Here is a 23745-nt window from a genome sequence, read left to right on the forward strand (position 1 = left end):
CCTCTGCTTCACTCAGATCTTTCCCGTTTCTATCTTTTATCATTCCAATTTTTGCCTGGAATTTTCCTTTAATTTCTCTAATTTTCTTATAAAGATCTCTTGTTTTCCCCATTCCGTTATTATCTTAAACTTTCTTGCACTGTTCATTAAAGAATATATTATTATCTCTTCTAGCTAATTTCTGAAAATCTTTATTTAATTCAAACATAGCTGATCTATCCCCCTTGAGTTGTGCTTTCCTTATGTCCTTCAAAAGACTCTCTATTACAACTAATACATTTGTCCCACCAGTGCTTCCACTGTTCAAAATGTTTTTTTGTAGTCATCTTTAGAAATAGCTGACAGCTTCTCTCTCGTTTCTTTCTTGACTTCAAAAATGTTGTCAAATCGGTGTCCTTTCATGCCCCTTTTCGTGTGTGGAAATAAGAAAAAGTTGCACGGACCCAGGTCAGGCAAGTAAGTTGCATGGGGCAATGGGACCATGTCATTTTTAGCCAAAAACTGTCTAACAGAGATAGGACTGTGTGTGCCGGTATGTTGTTGTGATGGAAGAACCAATCTCCTGTCTGCCCAAATCTTCCGTTAAAATTCTTCACTGACTCGAGCTCCAAGATGCACTAATCTCTGACAGTTGATCAATTATCTTTGAGCTCAAGCTCTCAAATTTTTTCAATATTTTCATAAATTCATGCAGTTGACGGATGTCAAGAATGAGGTTTGTCATCAGTCGATGTGTCACCAATTTTAAATGGAACAAACCACTTGTATACTTGACTTTTTCCCATAGTGACATCTTGGTAAGCTGTTTTCGATGTTAAAACAGTTTCAGGAGCATTTTCACCGAGTAGAAAACAAAATTTCACAGCTGCACGTTGTTCACTTAAACTTGCCATCATGAAAAATGAAACAATCATTGCAGATGAACAGAACAAGTCAGGTCAACAATGCCCTCAGGAGCTCAGCTTGTCAACATACTTGATAATGGCAACATGTCTTATCACTGAAATATTGTGTCTGTTGGACACATGAGCCTACAGTACACTTGGGGACTGTTCGGTCAACAAATATGCCAGGAGGAACTGAAGAATCATACCTTAATTGAATCATACCTTAATTTTGTGTGTAGCTTGTACTTCCTTAACCAGCTGTCAAAGATAGTCTCTAATCAAAAATTAATAATGGTAACTATATATTATGGGACAATGTATCCTCTGCTTACTGTGGGATTGCATTATGGGGCTTTGCATCAGAAATACACTTAACCTGAATATTTCCATTGCAGATAAGGGCAATGAGAGTTATCGAGTAGGTCATAGAGGATATTGCTATGAAGTGTTCATAAAGCTTGAATACTTATGTTTGTAAGGCATAAATTTTAACAATATATTTGTTACACTTTTTAATGGCCAGAAAAATGGAGCAAATAAGTGTAGTGATTTCACACACACACACACACACACACACACACACACACACACACACACACACACACACCCCTAGCTGCCAAGGCCAGATTATCTGGCCAGCAGCTAGAGACAGTGGTCGAGTGTGTGTGTGTGTGTGTGTGTGTGTGTGTGTGTGTGTGTGTGTGTGTGTTGCATTAGCCTGAATATGTGTGTGTGTGTGTGTGTGTGTGTGTGTGTGTGTGTGTGTGTGTGTGTGGTGGTGTCCAATACAGGAGGCGGCCCTGTAACCAAGAGCTTACTTATTTAGCAGTCTTTTTGTTGTGTCTGTGTGCAACTTGAAATCTCCACTATATGGTAAGTAGCAATCTTTCCTTTTCATAATATTATCACTACAGTCCTTCAAAGAATTTTAGAGGAAATTCTTATTTATTACATGATTCAGCCTGTTTTATGAATCGGTTTGAAGCACTTGAATATGAACTGTAATAAATATATAAAGTACACATAAGATGCTGTATTTTTAAACATTTATATTCCAAGTGTAATTGTGGTACTAATATTATGTCTGATGTGTGTAAAAACTGGTAGGTTTGATGACTCCATAAAAAAAAAAAGAGGGGGAAAATATTTTGTGATGCTGAGATGTTCTTTGGTATTAGTAATCAAGCAACAGTTAAGCATTAATTATTTTCAAAAAGTAATTAAGGGCATGTTTCACAATATAGTGTGTACATTGATTCGTGTTCTTGTGTTTCTGATCTTCTTAGATTCTAGTAAGTTTACTTGCCATTTGTTTTGAATCAAACACTGTCTGATCCATCCTTTCTCTTCATCAATTCATATTTTCCCATTCGAACTTCATCTGTACTGCAGGCATATCTTTCATGTCAGTTAGCTTTATCCTTTGCAACTACTCTTATAATTATTATAAAACTTTTGATAGTTGTGTGTGTATTCTTAATGTTACTTGCAGCTTCCCTTACTATTTAACCCTGTGCCTTATTTCTCAATGCCCATGTTCTCTACCAACAGTTTTACCCTTAACCATCTGAACCTACACACAACTTACACTTTTACTGGCCCACATTCATACAGCTACATATATATTCCACAGGCCACCATACTGTGAATGGCAGAGGGTACATTGTAGTCATTCCCTGTCCTGTTTTACTCGCAAATGGAGTGAGGGGAAAATGACTGTATGCTATCACATGAGTCCTGATTTCTCGTATCTTGTCTTTTGTGTATCTACACAAGATGTTTTATAGTGGCAGAGGGATTGTTCTGCAGTGTATCACAAATACTGGTTCTCTAAACTTTCTTGGTACTGTTTCACAAAAAGAATGTCTTTTTCCCCATGAGAATTCCCATTTGAGTTCACAGAACATTTCTGTAATTCTTCCAATTTGGCCTAAGCTACCAGTAACAAATCTAGTAGCAGGCCTTTGAATCACTTCCCTGTCTTTCTCTAATCTGACCTGATGGGGATCCCAAACACTCAAGCAGTACTCAAGAATGGGCTGCATAAGTGTTCTGTACATGGGCTCTTACAGATGAACAATATTTCCGTAGAATTACTCCAGTAAACCAAATTTGACCGTCCACTAACCGTACAACTGATTTTATATGCTCATTCCATTTCATGATGTTTGCAGTGTTACCACTAGATATTTAATCATCGTGACTGTGTCGAGCAGCGTTGCTGGTAACCTCGCTGTTGAGCACCCTTAAGTTCCTTCCTCCTCAAGCAACACACCGCTAATATTATATTCAAACATTACTGGATAGTTTTTTGTGCTCACCTGGATTACCTTACATTTTTCCCACATTTAGAGCAAGCTGCCATTCATCACACAAAACAGAAATTATGTCCAAGTCATCCTGTGTCTTCCTACAGTAACTAACGATGATACAATGATACTTTTCTGTACACTACAGTATCATCAGAAAACAGTTCCAGATTGCTGCGCACCCTATCTACAAAACTATATTTTTTAAATTTCTGGTACAAGTGTTTTGTATACGTAATTTATTTTATAGCAAGGCAGCATTTGTGGCTCACATTTGCTGCCAAACAATAGATCACTTCTGAATTTCGTTGTATATCAACACAGATAAACATGCATTTTTGAGAATTTTCAGAAGCTACCATTGTCTTCTACATAATCAAATTTGTTGTAAATCAGTGTGCTTGATTTGGTTACTGTAGCAGGTATTCTAAACAACATATTGTATTAAGTCTAGCTTTCCCCCTAAAGAGAAGAAGCCCTATATATTATCTACTTTTATTGAGTTTGCTAATATTTATAATTACTCTCAAAAAGTTTTAGGAAACTAGCAATTTTTTTCTGTTGCCCTAATAGAATTCTCATTTTGTGCACTTGCTTAAATTCTTAAAGGGAATTAGCAGTTTTTTAGCTCAACAGATTCATAGGTAATCAGCAGACTTAATTTAAAGTTATTTGTTCACGGTCCTGTAGTACATTGCGCCAGCTAAAATGCAGCCGTACTATGAATGCTGTTCTTGAACACAGAATGAGTTGGTTTATATTTGTAAGCAGCTGGAAATCACCCTGACTAGTGTCAGATGATTGGCAGCTGCTGTGTGTTCTTTGTTGGAAGAGTTCCTGAAGTTGTGTACCAGTACCAAAGATTCCTCAAGTACTATCCTGTCTCCTCTGCAGAAAATGTTGGATCTGTCATTACTTATCTACTCGTCTGTGAGTGGCATTTCGATGGTAGAGGTAGGCATTCTGTATGGCATGGATGGGGACTATGTTGCTGTATCAATCCCCAAACCAACAAATTTGAGGTGCTGTCTTTCTTTGAAATTGAGCCACAGGGACTCACTTCACCCGTTTTGTCTGGTGCCAAGAGGAGGCAAATGCTAAAGAGTGGGCGCTATTAATCATCATCAGTTCAAACAAATGGTGAATGGTCATATCCCTGGTACAGAAAGTTGGTCAAAGCCTGAAATTGATAGCAATGAGATTTTTGGGGAAACCTTAAGGGTATATTGAAGGGATAGGCAAATAGGAAATGGAAGTGGTGTATTTGTCACAGTAGACAAAAAACTCAGATCCATCAAGATAGAAATTGAAGCTGCATGTGAGATTGTTTGTTCAAGACTCAGTATCAGGGTGGGCAGGAAATTATAATTTGATCATTCTGTTGCCCACCAGACTCATCTCCTGATGTAACTGAAAACTTTTGAGGAAACCTCAGTTCACTTATGCGGTTCCCCAGTCATACTGTAATCATCAGTGGAGACTTTAATCCTCCAACAATCAGTTGGGGAAATTACAGTTTTGTTAGTGGTGGGTGTGATAAGACATCCTATGAAACTTTACTAAATTCCTTCTCTGAAATATTGAGCGAGGTGGCGCATTGGTTAGCACACTGGACTCGCATTCGGGAGGACAATGGTTCAATCCCACGTCCGGCCATCCTGATTTAGGTTTTCCATGATTTCCCTAAATCGCCCCAGGCAAATGGTGGGCTGGTTCCTTTGAAAGGGCATGGCCGGCTTCCTTCCCCGTCCTTCCCTAATCCGATGAGACCAATGACCTCGCAGTTTGGTCTCTTCCCCCAAACAGCCCAACCCCTTCTCTGAAAACTACCTAGAGCAGATAATTCGCAACCCTGCTCTTGATGGAAGTAAATTGGATCTAATTGCAACAAATAGACCTGATATCTTTGACGACATCCACATTGAAATTGGTATCAGTGTCCATGATGCAGCTGTGGCAACAATGATTACTGGAGTACAAAGGACGACTAAAACAAGGAGAAAGATATATATGCTCAGTAAAGTAGATAAAATATCAGTAGTGTCATAGCTCAATGGGGAGCATAGGGCAGGAGAATGTAGAAGAACTATGGCTCAAGTTTAAAAGAATAATTGACCATGCACTGGATAGACATGTACGCAGTAGAACAGTTCATAATGGGAGGAACCCTCCGTGGTGTACAGTCACTGAAAAGAAACTTCTACGGAAACAGTGATTACTACGTAATAGGTGTAAAACAAAGCATAGGGCTATAGATAGAGAGATGCTGAATGAAACATATTTGACTGTCAAGAGAGTAATGCGTGAAGCCTTAAGTGACTATCGTAGCAGAATATTGTCATATGATCTTTCACGAAACCCAAAGAAATTCTGGTGGTATGTGAAGACTGTTAATGGCACCAAAGTTAGTGTCCAGTCCCTAGCAAATGAGACAGAAACTGAAGTTGAGGATAGCAAAGCAAAAACTGAAATGCTTATATCTTTTTCAAATGTTCCTCTGCAAAGGAAAACCCAGCAGAAATGCCCCAATTTAGTCCTTGTACCACTGCATAGATGAGTAAAATCAGTATTGATGTTAGTGATGCTGAGAAACAGCTGAAACTGTTAAAACTGAACAAAGCTCTAGGGTCTATTAGAAATTCTTTTTGGAAATCAGATTTTATACCAAACTTGCAGTTGAATTAGCCTCTCATCTAAATATAATCTATTGTAGATCTCTTGAACAGAAAATAGTGCGCAGTTCTTGGAACACATGTCTGCAAGGAGTGTGGTAGAAGTGGTCCACAAAACTACCCTCCAGTATCCTTGACATCAATTTGTTGTAGAATGTTAGAACATATTCTGAGCTCAAACATAATGAGGTATCTCAAACAGAATGACCTCCTCTGTGACAACCAACATGGATTCTGAAAACATCAGTCATGTAAAATTCAACTCCTACTTTTCTCACACGACACATTAAAAGGTTTGGATCAAGGCAGGCAGGTGGATGCAGTATATCCTGATTTCCAAAAAGAATTTGAGTCAGTACCAAACCGATGCTTATTATCAAAAGTACAATCTTATGGGGGATCAAGTGAAAATTGTGACTGGATTGAGGACTTTTCCACAGGGAGGACGCAGCATGTCATCTTGGATGGAGAGTCATTGTCAGATGTAGAAGTAATTTTGGGTGTGCCCAGGAAAGTATGTTGGGACCCATGCTGTTCGTGTTGTATATTAATGACCATCCAGATAATATTAATAATAACCTGAGACTTTTTGCAGATGATGCAGTTGTCTATAATGATGTACTATCCGAATGAAACTGCCTTAATATTCACTCAGATCTTGATAAGTTTCAAAATGGTGAAAGGCTGGCAGCTTGCTTTAATGTTCAAAAATGTAAAATTCTGCACTTCATAAAGAGGAAAACTGTAGTATCCTATGACTATAATGTCAATAAGTCTGTTGGAATTGGCCAACTCATACAAATATGTGGGTGTAACACAATGTGGCCATATGAAATGGAATGATCACATAGGCTGAGTCATGGAAAGCAGGTGGTAGACTTTGTTTTAGTGGTAGAGTACTGGGAAGTGCAATCAGTCTACAAAGGAGATTGCATAAAAATCACTCTTGCTACCAGATCTAGAATATTGTTTAATTGTGTGGGACCCACACTGAATCGGACCAACAGGGGATATGGAATATATACAGAGAAGGGCAGCATGAATGGTCACATGTTTGTTTAATCAATGGGAGAGTGTCAGGGAGATACTGAAGAAACTAAACTGGCAAATCTTAAAGATAGATAAAAACTATCCCAAGAAAGTCTACTAACAAAGTTTCAAGAACTGATTTTAAGGGATGACTGCAGGAACATACTATAACCCCCTACATATCATTCACATAGGGACTGTGAGGGTAAGATTAGAATAATTACAGCACACACAGAGGCACTCAAACGCTCGTTCTTCCCATGATCCATACATGAATAGTACGGGAAGAAACCCTAATAACTGGTACAATGGGATTTACGCTCTGCTGTGCGGTTCACAGTGGTTTGCAGAGTATAGATGTAGATCTGACATGTTGTTTATGTTTATAGAGAACAAGAACAGTCCTATGTCATGTCCTTGGGGCGCTCCTGATGATCCTTCTGTTTCCAGAGAACACTTGCTGCCCAGGATGACACTTTGAGTTCTATTACTTAAAAAGTGTTTGTGCTACTCACATATCTGAGAACTTATTCTGCATGCTAGGATTTTTTGCAAAAAGTCTGCAGTGTTGCACTGTGTCAAACATGATCTGAAAATCTATGAATAAGGAATCTACCTGTTTCAGTTCATGTATGGTTCACAGGATATTGTGCTAGAAAAGGGCAAGCTGAGTTTCACATGAGCAATGCTCTCTAAATCCTTGTTGGTTTCTAGGTAGAAACTTTTCTTTCTCAAGAAAATTTGTTGTATTCCAACTTAAAATGTGCTCAAGAATTCTGTAGGAATCCAATGTTAAAGGTATCACTTATTAATTTTGTAAGTCCTTTCTTTTTCCCTTCTTATATGTGATGGCCACTTGCACTTTTTCCCAGTCACTTGTGACTTTCCACTGGGTGAGAATTTCGTGATAAATACATTCTTAGGAAGGGGCCAATGTTGAAGAGTCTGTCTGTAATGTATAAACAGCCAGTGTCTGTAAAACCAAATTGGGATTCCATCTGGACCAGTTGACTTGTTTTCAACTCTTTCAGCTGCTTTTCTATGCCAGGGATTTCTGAGTCTTCCACGCAGAACTTTGTGTGGCGATCAAATGATGATATTTTCCTTGGGATTCTCAGAAAGATGTTTCACTAACAAATTACAGTGGAAGTTATTGTATGCTTCACATATCGATCTTTTTGTAGACGCAAAAATATCTGCTAAATTTTGCATGTCGACATTTCTACATTCATTTTTGAACTGACAGTCCATCAATCCCTGTTTTCTCAGCTTATACCAAATTTTGTCTTTAAACTGCCATGGTTCTTTACTGTTCTTAACACACTTGCTCAGCATATACTTCTCTAAAGCAACAATCAGTTTAAATTTTAACCACAGTTCTTCGAAGCCCGTCATACTGGAACGAAAAGAGACCTATTCAGTGCCTAAGTAGGGTGCTAACAACTTCTTATCTGCTCTTTCCAACATAGAAACTCTCCTGGAGTTTGTGATGGCTGTATTCACTTTAGTAACCATGGTTGCTATGGTGAGATCACAATCACTAGTCTCTGCACTGACAGTGTCAATAAGTTCAGGCCTGTTTGTAGCTGTTGTTGTGGTCTTCAGTCCTGAGACTGGTTTGATGCAGCTCTCCATGCTACTCTATCCTGTGCAAGCTTTTTCATCTCCCAGTACCTACTGCAACCTACATCCTTCTGAATCTGCTTAGTGTATTCATCTCTTGGTCTCCCTCTACGATTTTTACCCTCCACGCTGCCCTCCAATACCAAATTGGTGATCCCTTGATGCCTCAGAACATGTCCTACCAACCGATCCCTTCTTCTGGTCAAGTTGTGCCACAAACTTCTCTTCTCCCCAATCCTATTCAATACTTCCTCATTAGTTATGTGATCTACCCATCTAATCTTCAGCATTCTTCTGTAGCACCACATTTCGAAAGCTTCTATTCTCTTCTTGTCCAAACTATTTATCGTCCATGTTTCACTTCCATACATGGCTACACTCCATACGAATACTTTCAGAAATGACTTCCTGACACTTAAATCTATACTGGATGTTAACAAATTTCTCTTCTTCAGAAACGCTTTCCTTGCCATTGCCAGCCTACATTTTATATCCTCTCTACTTCGACCATCATCAGTTATTTTGCTCCCCAAATAGCAAAACTCCTTTACTACTTTAAGTGCCTCATTTCCTAATCTAATTCCCTCAGCATCACCCGACTTAATTAGACTACATTCCATTATCCTTGTTTTGCTTTTGTTGATGTTCATCTTATATCCTCCTTTCAAGACACTGTCCATTCCATTCAACTGCTCTTCCAAGTCCTTTGCTGTCTCTGACAGAATTACAATGTCATCGGCGAACCTCAAAGTTTTTATTTCTTCTCCATGAATTTTAATACCTACTCCGAATTTTTCTTTTGTTTCCTTTACTGCTTGCTCAATATACAGATTGAACAACATCGGGGAGAGGCTACAACCCTGTTTGTAGCTATAAGGTCTAAAATGTTTTGTGTGTGGTTTATCCCAGTAGTTGTGAAAGACAGTTTTCAAAAAAAGTGTTCAGAACTTTACCTAAGAATATCTGTCCATGCCACATGCATCAAATCCATAGACATCCCAGTATATACAGTAGGTGAATGTTGCCTCCAATTAATATTGCGTGATCAAGGCCTGTCTTTCCTACTGAATGTAGACATTCTTTGAATAATTCTACAACTGTTACAGAGTAACTGGGTGGCCAATAAAAAACAAATTGGATTATGAATATGAGCTCATATAGGGTGGTTATGCCAGGATGACTTCACAGCCAAACTCTGTTTCAACTTTTGACACACGCAATAGTTTTGTTGACTGCTATGAACACTATCCCTCCTATGATATCTAAACTGTCATTTCTACATATGTTCCAGTCCTTGTTAAATATTTCTGAGCTTTTTAATTCAGCTTTCATTAGCACTTGGTTCTCAGTATGATTTGAGCATGACAATTTCCCTGGAGGACAGTAAATTCAGGGACATTGGTGCTAGTGCTTTATCAATTTAATATTAAAATCTTGACATTTGAGCTGTCTCTGCTTTGTATTGTGCTCTGTGCATTTTGAAATATTGAGTGGAAAATGTGCATCAGAGAACCTAGCCTTTTAAAAAGTTGAAACCTTTAGTTCACAAACTACATGTTCCAAAATAAAGTTGAAGAAAGCTGTAGAACAGTTTCTTCTGATCAGTTTTGGCAGTGTGGTTTTCTGTATGCCATATCAAACAGATTATAATTGGATTCAACTGCTAGTCAATGTTTACGGTTGTAGATCTAAACTGTCAATGACATCTTCCCCTCACGTATTCAGGAGCTTCACCTTGTTACTGGAAGCAGTAAATAAATTATGCAGAATGCTGTCTAATGTACTTTTGTGACAGATATTCAGATTCCACGAAGGATAGACGAAGTTAGCTTGCTGTATGTGATAGTACAGAAATTATACAAAATAATTAGGTTTATTCGCATCAGGTTCTTGCTGAAAAGCATATACCACATGGATTAAAACATTTTGCTCTGTAGAAGATTCTCATTGTTTGCGATAAGTCAGTGACTCAAAGGATACTTCCTGACAGACTTACAGGTGACACATGTCTATAGAAAGAAATATGAGAAAATTTGTTCCTAATTATAGATCCACCTCACTCTTACTTGTGTTTTCCAAAATTAAGTCATTGCAGAACTTGTAGTGCTTGGAGAATTTCCACGTAAATTCTAGAACCACTTGGCCTTCCTCCGTCTAGAACCCATGGTATTTTTAATATAAGTGTGAGAGAGATGAATCTGGCCTACTGCGCATTGCATGTTTGTGTGTGCAGGTCTAAAAAAAGTCATGAACAAAATGTGGATGCGGCGGCCGAACGGCAGTCGACAAGTACCTGCTGTATGATCCATAGAGTTTCAGTGTATGTGTAGAGAAGAGCCTGTGCTATTCTCTGCTGGTTTAGTGACTGTGATGATTGTTAAGAAAAAATGAAGAAATGAGATTAGACTTCCAGTTAATTCATGTCTTGGACTTGCTGGAGGCAAGACATATTTTATGATATGTTTGTAGATGAGACATGGTTGTTAAGCCAGCTCTTTTCTAAATGGACTTAAATCTGTTTCTAATGTGAGATGATACGAGTTACTTACGAGAAGTTAAATGTTTATGTGCGAAGTATGAATTTTGTTCTTATGAAGCTCAAATGTACCAATAGTCATTGAAAAGTATTCTTCGAGTACCAAATTGTTTCACAAGTGGTAAGAGAGTCTTTAAGGTTCCTGTGACTAGCATCATTCTTTGGAAAAGAAGTTTATAGAGATCCCAGAAGCTGGCTATCCAGAGAAGAAGATCAGGTGTATACACCAAGTAAGTCGACTCGTATAAGAGAAGTGGGAAGGTTGAATTTCAACTTCACACATTCTTGTCGTCAAAAACCATTAGAAGCTGCTGCCTCAGACAATAATGCTCATTGTAAACGAGTCACTATCCTTATGGTATGTAGATTACAGTTCTTATATGATGAATATCACTGTAGCCTTGGAGATACTAAGCCACTAACAGTAGATAATCTGCAACTATTGATTATAACTGAGTAGGCAGCAGCTTTCCTATAATTTGGCCATATTTACTTTACTAGGTGCAGGTAATCTATAGGGGTTTAATGATACATTATTGTTAATGCAGTTTCTGACAGTTGCTTCACTATTTTAATATGGAAGTTGACTTGTTCTGCATTGGTAAATGTTCTGCTTTATGATAGGATCTACAGAATACGATGTATGGGTGACATGGTTGTTGTGCTGCCACTCACCTTCTCTCTGTCATCTTAAAGTGCTAGAGGGGCATAACATTTTGCAATAGAGGTGAAAACTCAAGGAAAGTAGAGACCGAGTGGTGTCACACTCATAGGTGTATGTGATTGTATAAGGCACATTTGTAAACTGATTGATGTATGGAAGTCCCTGTCTCATTACAGTACTTGCTATTCATTTTAATTGTCAAGTACCCTATAAAAAATGCAGAATAGTAGTGAAACTAGTTCTGTCAAATATATAAAATATTCTGGAAAATTACAAAGAGACAGAATAGCTGGGCGGTACTTATCTTCAAGATACCTGTCCTGTCATCTTTATTTCCTATTGTCCTTGTTGCAGGTAGGTCCATTCCATCCTGGGGTCTGAGTGATCTTTCCTTCTTTTTAACCTTCTCCAACCTATCTCAACCTCCCTGACAAAGCATTTAATAGCTCCAAAAGCTGGGAATAGTTCCATCTATTTTCAATGTGTTTATTGGCAATCCTGGAATTTTTCTCCTGGAGGTAAGTAAAGGGCCATCATTTTATAGCTTTCATAGCAAATTTGTGTATTAAATATTTTGAATAATTTATGTTACAAAGTGTCAAATTGATTCTACTTTGTTCAAACTCGAGGAATAGTTTCAGTTGAACTGTTTAATATCTATGATTTCATGTTAATATTCCAGGTTCAATTGAGTCACTCAAAGTACGATTCGAAGGAAAGGATTTCACATTGCAGGAACTTGCACAAGTTATCAGGAAGAACCCAAAAACTGTAATTATTGATGTTTCAACATTTCCCCAGGCCATTCCGTCAGTGCTTCAGTCAATACAGAAGTCGGGGATGAATCTCAATCCACAGCAAGATGGAACAACGCTGTACATTCCTGTTCCAGTGTAAGAAGTTAGCTTTTTTATTGTTCTTTCCATCATTGTTGATACTATGACTTTTACATTGCTTCCATAACAGAAGGGCTGTCAAAAATAGCTCCACTTATTGATCATACTGGCTTTCTGCATGAAAACTCACATGCATATAGGTAAGGGAAGAAGATACTCATGGTTTTTTATTTATTAAGTTCAAAAAGTTCAGAAATTGAGCCCTATGTCTTGTCAATTACCAACTGAACCCATTTAGAGTATGTATGTTTGACCTCATGTCAGCGATTGAAGTTATTTTTAAACATTTGATGTTTGTAATGTTTGTGTCCACGTTACATGGAAACTTGTAGTGGTAAATTTGGAAGTGATCTCTTATTTCTTGTGTCACAATCAGTTACATTACCAACAAAAATACAAAATCAGTGGACAGAATTTCTATTGAATACTGCTTGTGATGCCATAGGAACTGTACTGTAGAAATGAGGGGATGCCTGATGAGACATTGTTACAACACCAATTATTGGATAGGGAGAGAGAGAGAGAGAGAGAGAGAGAGAGAGAGAGAGAGAGAGAGAGAGAGGAGGGGGTATCTGGCGAGAAAGGGGCTAGGAATTGTGGTTTGGGGGGAGGGGACAAAAATATACTTTCTGTGTAGGATGGAACAACTTTTGATCATTAGAGCAGGGTTATGCAAAGTGACAGGGTGAAGCTCTGGCACCCCAGTAACAAAAGAAATGGGATCTATGGGAACACCAACCACTAGTCAAATTAAAAGAGGTATGCAGAGTCAACAAATGCAGTCATTACTGCCTCATAACTCAATATACAGGACAACAAATGAAGTGCACAATTCCCCAGTGACACAGTTGCCACTACTGTGCTTTGCAAGTTTGATTATACACTGAAGCGCCAAAGAAACTGGTATTGGCATGTATATTCAAGTACAGGCAGAATATGGCACGTGGTCGGCAACACCTATATAAGATTACAAGTGTCTGGCACAGTTGTTAGATCAGTTACTGCTGCTACAGTAGCAGGTTATCAATATTTAAGTGAGTTTGAACTTGGTGTTAAAGTCGACGTATGAGCGATGGAACACAGCATCTCCGAGGTAGCAGTGAAGTGGGGATTTTCCGTTTGACCATTTCACGAGTGTACTGTGAAAATCAGGAGTCCGGTAAAAAATCAGATCTCCAACATTGTTGTGGCCGAAAAAAGATCCTGCAAGAACAGGACCATCGATGACTGAAGAGAATCGTTCAGTGTGACAAGTGCAACCCTTCCGCAATTTGCTGCAGATTTCAGAGCTGGGCCATCAACAGGTTTCAGCGTGCAAGCCATTCAACGAAACATCATCAATATGGGGCTTTTGGAGCTGAAGGCCCACTCATGTACCTTGATGATTACATGTCACAAAGCTTTACACGTCTCCTGGGCCCTTCAACACCGACAATGGACTATGATGACTGGAAATTTGTTACCTGGTTGAATGAGTCTCATTTCAGATTGTATCGAGTGGATGGATGTGGATGTGTATGGGTATGGAAACAATCTCATGAATCGATGAACCCTGCATGTCAGCAGGGGACTGTTCAAGCTGGTGGAGGCTCTGTAGTGGTGTGGGGCATGTGCAGTTGGAGTGATATGGGAGCCCTGATATGTCTAAATATGCGTCTGACAGGTGACATGTATGTAAGCATCCTGTCGGATCACCTGCATCCATTCATGTCCATTGTGCATTCCGACGGACTTGAGCAATTCCAGCAGGACAATGCAACACCCCACACATCCAGAGTTGGTACAGAGTGGCTCCAGGAACACACTTCTGAGCTTAAACATTCCCACTGGCTTCCAAACTCCCCAACATGAACAGTATTGAGCATATCTGGGATGCTTTCCAACGTGCTGTTCAGAAGAGATCTCCACCCCCCTCATACTCTTACGGATTTATGGACGGCCCTGCAGGATGCATGGCGTCAGTTCCTTCCATCACTATTTCCGACATTAGTCAAGTCCATACCGTGTCATGTTGGGGCACTTCTGTATGTTCGCGGGGGCCCTACACAATATTAGGTAGGTGTACCAGTTTCTTGGGCTCTTCGTTGTTAATGTTGGTAAAGACTCTGTGCTGCAAAGCCTTCCTTGTCCTGTGGATTCAAGATTAATGAAAAGAGCTGATAATAAATATGTAGCATAAGATTGTGATGACTATTGGATTTCATATTTTCTACTTGAGGTCTTTACCTTTGCCATGTGACTTAAGTTGTTCTTCATCTAAGAGTAGTGTTCTATAAGTTGTTAACATTTTAAAATACGCATCAGAAACTCATTACAGGAAATTACAATCCTTTTCCTTTTTTGTTGTAGATAAAATGTATGCTTGTTATGGTAGAACAAAACACAGTTTTTATTTTCAGGGTAACAAAGGAATACAGAGAAACTCTTGCAAAGAATGCAAAAGTTCTTTTTATCAGATGCCGTGATAATGTGAAAGATGTGCAAAATCGATATATTAAAAAGGTGAAAACTCTTGCAGATATTTCAGAGGATACATCTCACAGTGTTCAAGAACAGGTTTGTACCATCTTCATGTATTTATTTTGCTTCTCAACTATTTGGTTGATAGCTTATGTGTACAGTTAGATACTATTCTTTATGTCAAGCTGGGTCAACTGAACCTACTGATACCAGATGTCAGATTTCCCCCCTTGATATAGTGATGATGTGGCATGTCACATCATGTGTGTTCAAACATAAAGAGAACAAAACATTCACAATATTTTTTGCTCGTATATTGTGTTTTGGAGTATACATTGTGACGTCAGACTAGTTGTAGCGTAAGCCGAAGTATGTTAGTTTGAAAGGTGACCAGTTTGGTTGTGAGTTATTGAAACCAACAAATGTGAATGTGTAATATTAGTTGTGGTGTACTACTGAGCTGTAATGTTGCCCAAGTTTCAGGTTAGGTTGAAAGGTTGCAGTTTTGTTGTTGAAGATTTCAGTTAGTGTCAAGTCACAGAAGCTTCCTTCAGTTGTCTCAATTCCATTTGTGAGTCTGCATTGCTTAATACACGTATCTAAATGCTACATAAAATTGAAAACATTTCATACTTTTGTGTGTGAAAAAAAAGCTACACCCAACAGCAATAAAGATGCATTTTGGTATAAACAGATTCTGTGAAAATTAAGAAAATTTTGACAATAGTTGTGCCATTAGTTTTTCCAGAACAGCCTGTGAAATTAAGAAATTTGCATTTCACTGTTTACCAGTCATCTTGTTAACACGTTTGCTTGTTAGCTAAAAATTGTGGTCACAGTGCAATTCAAAAGCTCAGCTACCCTCAGTCTGCAAGATCCGGGCAGTCGCAGAGGGTGGGCTTACTGGTAGTTGGGAGCTCCAACGTCAGGCGCGTAATGGGGCCCCTTAGGGAAATGGCAGCAAGAGGGGGGAAGAAAACCAATGTGCACTCCGTGTGCATACCGGGGGGAGTCATTCCAGATGTGGAAAGGGTCCTTCCGGATGCCATGAAGGGTACGGGGTGCACCCATCTGCAGGTGGTCACTCATGTCGGCACCAATGATGTGTGTCGCTATGGATCGGAGGAAATCCTCTCTGGCTTCCGACGGCTATCTGATTTGGTGAAGACTGCCAGTCTCGCTAGCGGGATGAAAGAAGAGCTCACCATCTGCAGCATCGTCGACAGGACTGACTGCGGACCTTTGGTACAGAGCCGAGTGGAGGGTCTGAATCAGAGGCTGAGACGGTTCTGCGACCGTGTGGGCTGCAGATTCCTCGACTTGCGCCATAGGGTGGTGGGGTTTCGGGTTCCGCTGAATAGATCAGGAGTCCACTACACGCAACAAGCGGCTACACGGGTAGCAGGGGTTGTGTGGCGTGGGCTGGGCGGTTTTGTAGGCAGGTCAGTTGGTAAATCACGTGGGTGCTTTCACATGTGGCTCTGCCTTTGATCGTGTACACCTTCCGGGTTACAGGACTGGAGTAGGTGGTGGTGGGAGGGTGCATGGGACAGGTTTTGCATCGGGGGCGGTTACAAGGATAGGAGCCAGAGGGTAGGGAAGGTGGTTTGGGGATTTCATAGGGATGAACTAACAGGTTACGAAGGTTAGGTGGACGGCGGAAAGACACTCTTGGCGGAGTGGGGAGGATTTCATGAAGGATGGATCTCATTTCAGGGCAGGATTTGAGGAAGTCGTATCCCTGCTGGAGAGCCACATTCAGAGTCTGGTCCAGTCCGGGAAAGTATCCTGTCACAAGTGGGGCACTTTTGTGGTTCTTCTGTGGGGGATTCTGGGTTTGAGGGGATGAGGAAGTGGCTCTGGTTATTTGCTTCTGTACCAGGTCGGGAGGGTAGTTGCGGGATGCGAAAGCTGTTGTCAGGTTGTTGGTGTAATGATTCAGGGATTCCGGACTGGAGCAGATTCGTTTGCCACGAAGACCTAGGCTGTAGGGAAGGGACCGTTTGATGTGGAATGGGTGGCAGCTGTCATAATGGAGGTACTGTTGCTTGTTGGTGGGTTTGATGTGGACGGACGTGTGAAGTTGGCCATTGGACAGGTGGAGGTCAACGTCAAGGAAAGTGGCATGGGATTTGGAGTAGGACCAGGTGAATCTGATGGAACCAAAGGAGTTGAGGTTGGAGAGGAAATTCTGGAGTTCTTCTTCACTGTGAGTCCAGATCATGAAGATGTCATCAATAAATCTGTACCGAACTTTGGGTTGGCAGACTTGGGTAACCAAGAAGGCTTCCTCTAAGCGACCCATGAATAGGTTGGCGTACGAGGGGGGCCATCCTGGTACCCATGGCTGTTCCCTTTAATTGTTGGTATGTCTGGCCTTCAAAAGTGAAGAAGTTGTGGGTCAGGATGAAGCTGGCTAAGGTAATGAGGAAAGAGGTTTTAGGTAGGGTGGCAGGTGATCGGCGTGAAAGGAAATGCTCCATCGCAGCGAGGCCCTGGACGTGCGGAATATTTGTGTATAAGGACGTGGCATCAATGGTTACAAGGATGGTTTCCGGGGGTAACAGATTGGGTAAGGATTCCAGGCATTCAAGGAAGTGGTTGGTGTCTTTGATGAAGGATGGGAGACTGCATGTAATGGGTTGAAGGTGTTGATCTACGTAGGCAGAGATACGTTCTGTGGGGGCTTGGTAACCAGCTACGATGGGGCGGCCGGGATGATTGGGTTTGTGGATTTTAGGAAGAAGGTAGAAGGTAGGGGTGCGGGGTGTCGGTGGGGTCAGGAGGTTGATGGAGTCAGGTGAAAGGTTTTGCAGGGGGCCTAAGGTTCTGAGGATTCCTTGAAGCTCCGCCTGGACATCGGGAATGGGGTTACCTTGGCAAACTTTGTATGTGGTGTTGTCTGAAAGCTGACGCAGTCCCTCAGCCACATACTCCCGACGATCAAGTACCACGGTCGTGGAACCCTTGTCCGCCGGAAGAATGACGATGGATCGGTCAGCCTTCAGATCACGGATAGCCTGGGCTTCAGCAGTGGTGATGTTGGGTGTAGGATTAAGATTTTTTAAGAAGGATTGTGATGCAAGGCTGGAAGTCAGAAATTCCTGGAAGGTTTGGAGAGGATGATTTTGAGGAAGAGGAGGTGGGTCCCGCTGTGACGGAGGACGGAACTGTTCCAGGCAGGGTTCAATTTGGATGGTGTCTTGGGGAGTCGGATCATTAGGAGTAGGATTAGGATCATTTTTCTTCGTGGCAAAGTGATACTTCCAGCAGAGAGTACGAGTGTAGGACAGTAAATCTTTGACGAGGGCTGTTTGGTTGAATCTGGGAGTGGGGCTAAAGGTGAGGCCTTTGGATAGGACAGAGGTTTCGGATTGGGAGAGAGGTTTGGAGGAAAGGTTAACTACTGAATTAGGGTGTTGTGGTTCCAGATTGTGTTGATCGGAATTTTGAGGTTTTGGAGGGAATGGAGCTGGAAGTGGGAGATTGAGTAGATGGGAGAGACTGGGTTTGTGTGCAATGAGAGGAGGTTGAGGTTTGCTGGAAAGGTTGTGAAGGGTGAGTGAGTTGCCTTTCCGGAGGTGGGAAACCAGGAGATTGGATAGTTTTTTGAGGTGGAGGGTGGCATGCTGTTCTAATTTACGGTTGGCCTGTAGGAGGATGCTCTGAACAGCCGGTGTGGATGTGGGAGAGGAAAGATTAAGGACTTTTATTAAAGATAGGAGTTGACGGGTGTGTTCATTGGCTGAGTTGATGTGTAGGTGAAGGATTAGGTGGGTGAGGGCAATGGATTGTTCAGTTTGGAACTGGTATAGGGACTGATAGAAGGAAGGGTTGCAGCCAGAGATGGGAACTTTAAGTGTGAGGCCTTTGGGGGTGATGCCAAATGTCAGACAAGCCTGAGAAAATAGAATATGGGAGCGTAATCTGGCTAGGGCGAAGGCATGTTTGCGGAGGGAATGTAAATAAAACTTAAAGGGGTCGTTGTGGGGGTGTTGTGAGGGTGACATGGTATTAGAAGGTGGAAAGTGTAACATGAGGTGAAATGAAAATGAAAATAAAAATATATGGGGAGAGATAAAGGTGAACCGGAAAGTAACTGGAGATCTGGAATGAAAAAAGGCGAAAAGGTGTTGGTTACAGCTGGGCTATGTTGGACTTGGGTTGATAGACAACGATGTGCATAAAGGTTAGGTGGTTGTGTTGCCGCCAAAACACGTTAAAGGACGGAGAAATTTGGGAAAATTTCGAAAAAACTGCGTGTAGTGTATTAAAAGGAGTGGTATTGTGGTGGCAGATTATGAAAATGAGGCTAACAATTGTCTGACGAAGAAATAATGACGTTAAAACCTGTGGGAAGCGGCTAAAAATTATAAGTGATGTGGGAAAAACGGAAATGGAAATAAAGCAAAAGTTATTAGAACTGGCCGAAATGGTTGTTTAAAAGGTGAAAGGAGCTGTTTGTGAACTAGAAACGGTGGATATTATAGCGGCGGTAGTGCTGAAAGCGGCAAAAAAATTTTTTTGGTTATGGTTTGGATGTGGGTTACGTATTATTTAGTATATATAGGCGGGATAAAATAGTATAGCAGATTACGGTAAAAAGGAGAAGGTGAATACAAAGTGAAACTACTGGCAAAAACAGAAAGATGAAAATAAGACGACAGAAAAGATTTCGAAATGCAACAGTGACAATAACAAACATAATTGTTGCGTTCAAATTAATGATATCAATATAATAGAGGGAAACATTCCACGTGGGAAAAATTATATATAAAAACAAAACAAAAAAAAAAAAAAAGAAGAAGAGTGGAATCGTCTCATTAGCGAAACAATGGCACGAGACTGCTATTTGTTGTTACTTACACTGCTGCTTTCTTTGATAATGATCAGCAAGAACCAAACAATAGACTGCGTAAGATAGAAGATGTTCTGAACGAGAGTTTAGCGAAAATTTTTCTCCATTTGAAAATGCAGATGCCTCTTTAGTACATTACATTCTGCACAGAAATTAGAGTCGTCTTAGATTTAAAAATCTGGTCAATTGTCGTGCTTCATTTCTGACTGTATCACTATTAGGCATAAGAATAATACGAATATAAACATGACATGATATGTATAATCTTCCGCGTTTGCTGTTGTCTCACTCTAGTTTCGTAGTTTATTAGGCAGAAAGGATTTAAATGAGATAGCAGCAAACACGAAGGAATACATGGCAAAATGTTTATATTCGTATTATTCTTATGGTGAAGAGAATACTGCATGTGATTCACAATTCATAAAAGTTCCTATTAGCAACCATCTCTATTCATAGGTAGGAAAAAACTCAGAATGTAGAGTTGGCCGTATTGACAAACATCCCTGAACAGTCTCGCCAATCGGAGTTTCGTAGTACATTGAAGCGCTGCAACATTCAAAGATGAACAATACGGAATTTGTATCTACTTCGATGGATAATGTATGAAAACGCAGTGGCCAAAACTCGGGGCGGAGGAAAAAAAGTTTGTCTTCCACCTTTTTTTTATTTATTTACTGACGCAGGCGTTTTGGCGCCAGTATTTATCTTTGTGCCTGCAAAGCATGCCTGTGTAGTGCTACATATATTCGATGGCAGAAGTTAGTTGTGGCGGCACCTACCAACATTTTTCAGAACTTCCCCTTACTTTGAACTCGATTCTAAGCCGCAGGCGGTTTTTTGGATTACAAAAACCGGAAAAAAAGTGCGGCTTAGATTCGAGTAATACGGTACCCTAGTTTTCTGACTATTAGTTTTCTCCTCAGCTCCTCAGAGATGACACGCCATTAGATTGGGGAAGGTTACAAAGGAGGCGCAGCTCACTTAGGAGCCATCAGTTGTGATAACAATTTGAGACAAAGGAGAGAGAGGGGATGTATCAGAGGGCAGAAATCTGTTTGATACATCTCCCTCGCCTTTGTCTCCTCTTTGCCTCACAAATGGTGCCACTTGGGTAAACCTTCCCTTCCTTTGTGGCATTCCTTGACTAATATGTATGTCCTCACTGAGAAAGAAACAAACAGTCCAAAGATTAAGCTACTTGTTCCTTCTTTTCTTTGTTACTGTTGTGAGTACTTAGAATTTCTCCTCCTAACCTAAGTACCAGCCACAAATTATGTTTCCTTGTAATTATACAGCTTTCACAACTTTTTTAAACATTTTCATTTTCCTTGATTGTCCCAACAGTTTCTTCTCAGTCATCATAAACCAGGACAATTTAGAATTCTCATGTCCACTTCTTGCATGTACATTTGAATTATGATTGTTTCCCTTCGTAGTGTCCCCATTCAAACAAAAATTATTTTCTCAGTATTCAACAGGTATTTTATACTATTTTCTGCAGATAATTCCACTTCTTGCAATGCCTGGCTGCCTTGTGCTGTTCCAGAGTGACTCGGTAATGAAATGTGCAGAACTCATGATAATTTGATAAGCTTTTTTATGAAACAAAAAAAAAATCAACATTTGTTCTCCTCATTTCCAGATGCATATTTTCTATTTTACCACACTGCTTAAGAGAAGTTACAGTTCATGATGCTGTCCTCTTCAGTTCAACATATTTTTACTCTCACCTTTCTTTAATTCCACTGAAATATGCTCACTATTTTTATACACTTGAATTTAGCACATTTCGTGACAGTACTCACTTTTCCGTGGATGTTCATAAGATGATATTTGACTTTTTTGTGTTAGCTGCAGTCGTCTAGTGAAAGTATGATTCCATAATGCTGTTTCGTCAGCTGCGGAAATGTCCTGGTTCAATGTGTATGCCTCATTTTTGGTGCTTCAAATACCAATTTTTCGAATGAGCTTCCTTCTTGATGTTTATATAAAAAAAGTAGTAGAATAACTCAGTTTTGCTGGTCACTTGAAAATTATTATAATGGGGACCTGTACATTGTTCCACCGTCACACACCAAGTGTTCACTGCCGACTGACTACGGTCAAAGATGACTCCAGCGTCAAAGACATTTCACACAACACACAAGCTTCCACTTGTAACCAGTCTCTTTGATATTATTCGTCACATCTACTTATATTAATCAATATGCTGTCACTCTCTAACATATAAGCAAATTAGCATAAAATAAGGCAAATTACAATTCACAAAAAATATTCTGATAAAAATATAAAAAAACAATTACAACCTCCCTCATTAGATTTGGTATCGACAAATCCGGTAGAAAATAACACATCTCCCAGATCCATTACACCACCAACCCAAAACCCAAGTGGAGGACTACAGTTAATTAGTTTTCTTGGTGGTAGATTTCGTAACTCAAGAGCAGCTCTGGAAGGTCTGGAAAAAAATTCATTTGCCATGACGTTTCAGCTTGTCTCAAAATGTTTTCAGCTTAAATTTATTGATATGCGGAAATAGTCAAAGGTCAGAGGATATCTTAGCAGACAGCTGTTCCAAAAATTCAGTCTTTCAATCCCTGAGTTGCATCAATGTCAAAAAATTGCTGACTCAAGTCAGAAATCTGGTATAAAAGTTGTAATCTTGTTTCTTACAAAGGTGGGAAATAAGTTTTTATTTAGGAGTATCTCTGACAGACTAGTGAAATTAGCCAACAGCAATAACAATAAAAATAACTCTCTGTAGATCCAATATCATACAGGAGATTTTTAACATAGGTCTCACTATGACTAGCTCTTCTGCATTGCCAGAAGGGTAACTGTCAACCACCTATCACAACAACAACAATAGTGAAAAATGCTACAAGTATTCAGATCTGTAGCTTAGGCAAATTAATATGGGTCAATAGCTACGCAAGATACAAAGGGAAAAGTAAAGTTATTGGGAATGCAATGAACGAGGCTAGCAAAGAACTTACTGGTAGACAAAACAATAATAGCTCAAGAAAATTAGAAGTGAATGAAGTGGTAACAGTTCTAAGAACAACTAAACAAATTATCACTGCAGAATAGATCAGTACACATCATACTTTTTGAGACTTTTGAAAGATAACGAATGTAACACCAGTTGGGATGTCTATGGAATATCAAGTAAGATGTAGTGAAACTGTCCTTTTTTTTTAAATATAAACTGTTGTCTCCCCCCCCCTCCCCCCCCCCCCCCCCCCCATGAACCATGGACCTCACCAATAATGGGGAGGCTTGCGTGCCTCAGCGATACAGACAGCCGCAATGTAGGTGCAGAGGGGTATTTGTTGAGATGCTAAAGGTGTGGTTCCTGAACCGAGGCAGTAGCCTTTATAGTAGTTGCAGGGGCAACAGTCTGGATGATTGACTGATATGGACCTGTAACATCAACCAAAACAACCTTGCTCTGCTGGTATTGTGACACAAGGGGAAAAGTACAGCTGTAATTTTTCCCAAGCATGTGCGGCTCTACCGTATGGTTAAATGGTGATGGCATTCTCTTGAGTAAAATATTCTGGAGGTAAACACGGTCCCCCATTCAAATCTCTGGATGGGGACTAATCAGGAGGATGTCGTCATCAGAAAAAACAAAAATGGCATTCTCCGGATCGAAGTGTGGAATGTTGGATCCCTTAGTCAGGTAGATAGGTTAGAAAATGTAAAGGCAAACCTACATTTATAGCATTTGTAGGCTTACAGAAAGCTTTTGACAATGTTCACTGGAATAGTCTCTTTCATATTCTGAAAGTGGCAGGGATAAAATACA

At 40.1% G+C, this 23745-nt stretch overlaps 1 protein-coding gene across 2 annotated transcripts in view; it reads left to right on the forward strand.

The window, feature by feature from the left end:
- LOC126481336 (ribosome-recycling factor, mitochondrial) overlaps positions 1 to 23745 on the forward strand; it is a 64472-nt gene that overhangs the window by 31077 nt on the left and 9650 nt on the right. For both annotated transcript variants that reach the window (XM_050105022.1, XM_050105021.1), the window contains exons 4-5: positions 12403 to 12613; positions 15016 to 15172. In XM_050105022.1, coding sequence (XP_049960979.1) covers positions 12403 to 12613; positions 15016 to 15172 — 368 coding nt within the window. The remainder of the gene's footprint in view (positions 1 to 12402; positions 12614 to 15015; positions 15173 to 23745) is intronic.

Source organism: Schistocerca serialis, chromosome 5 (genome assembly GCF_023864345.2).
Source record: "Schistocerca serialis cubense isolate TAMUIC-IGC-003099 chromosome 5, iqSchSeri2.2, whole genome shotgun sequence".
Taxonomy (NCBI): Eukaryota; Metazoa; Arthropoda; class Insecta; order Orthoptera; family Acrididae; genus Schistocerca; species Schistocerca serialis.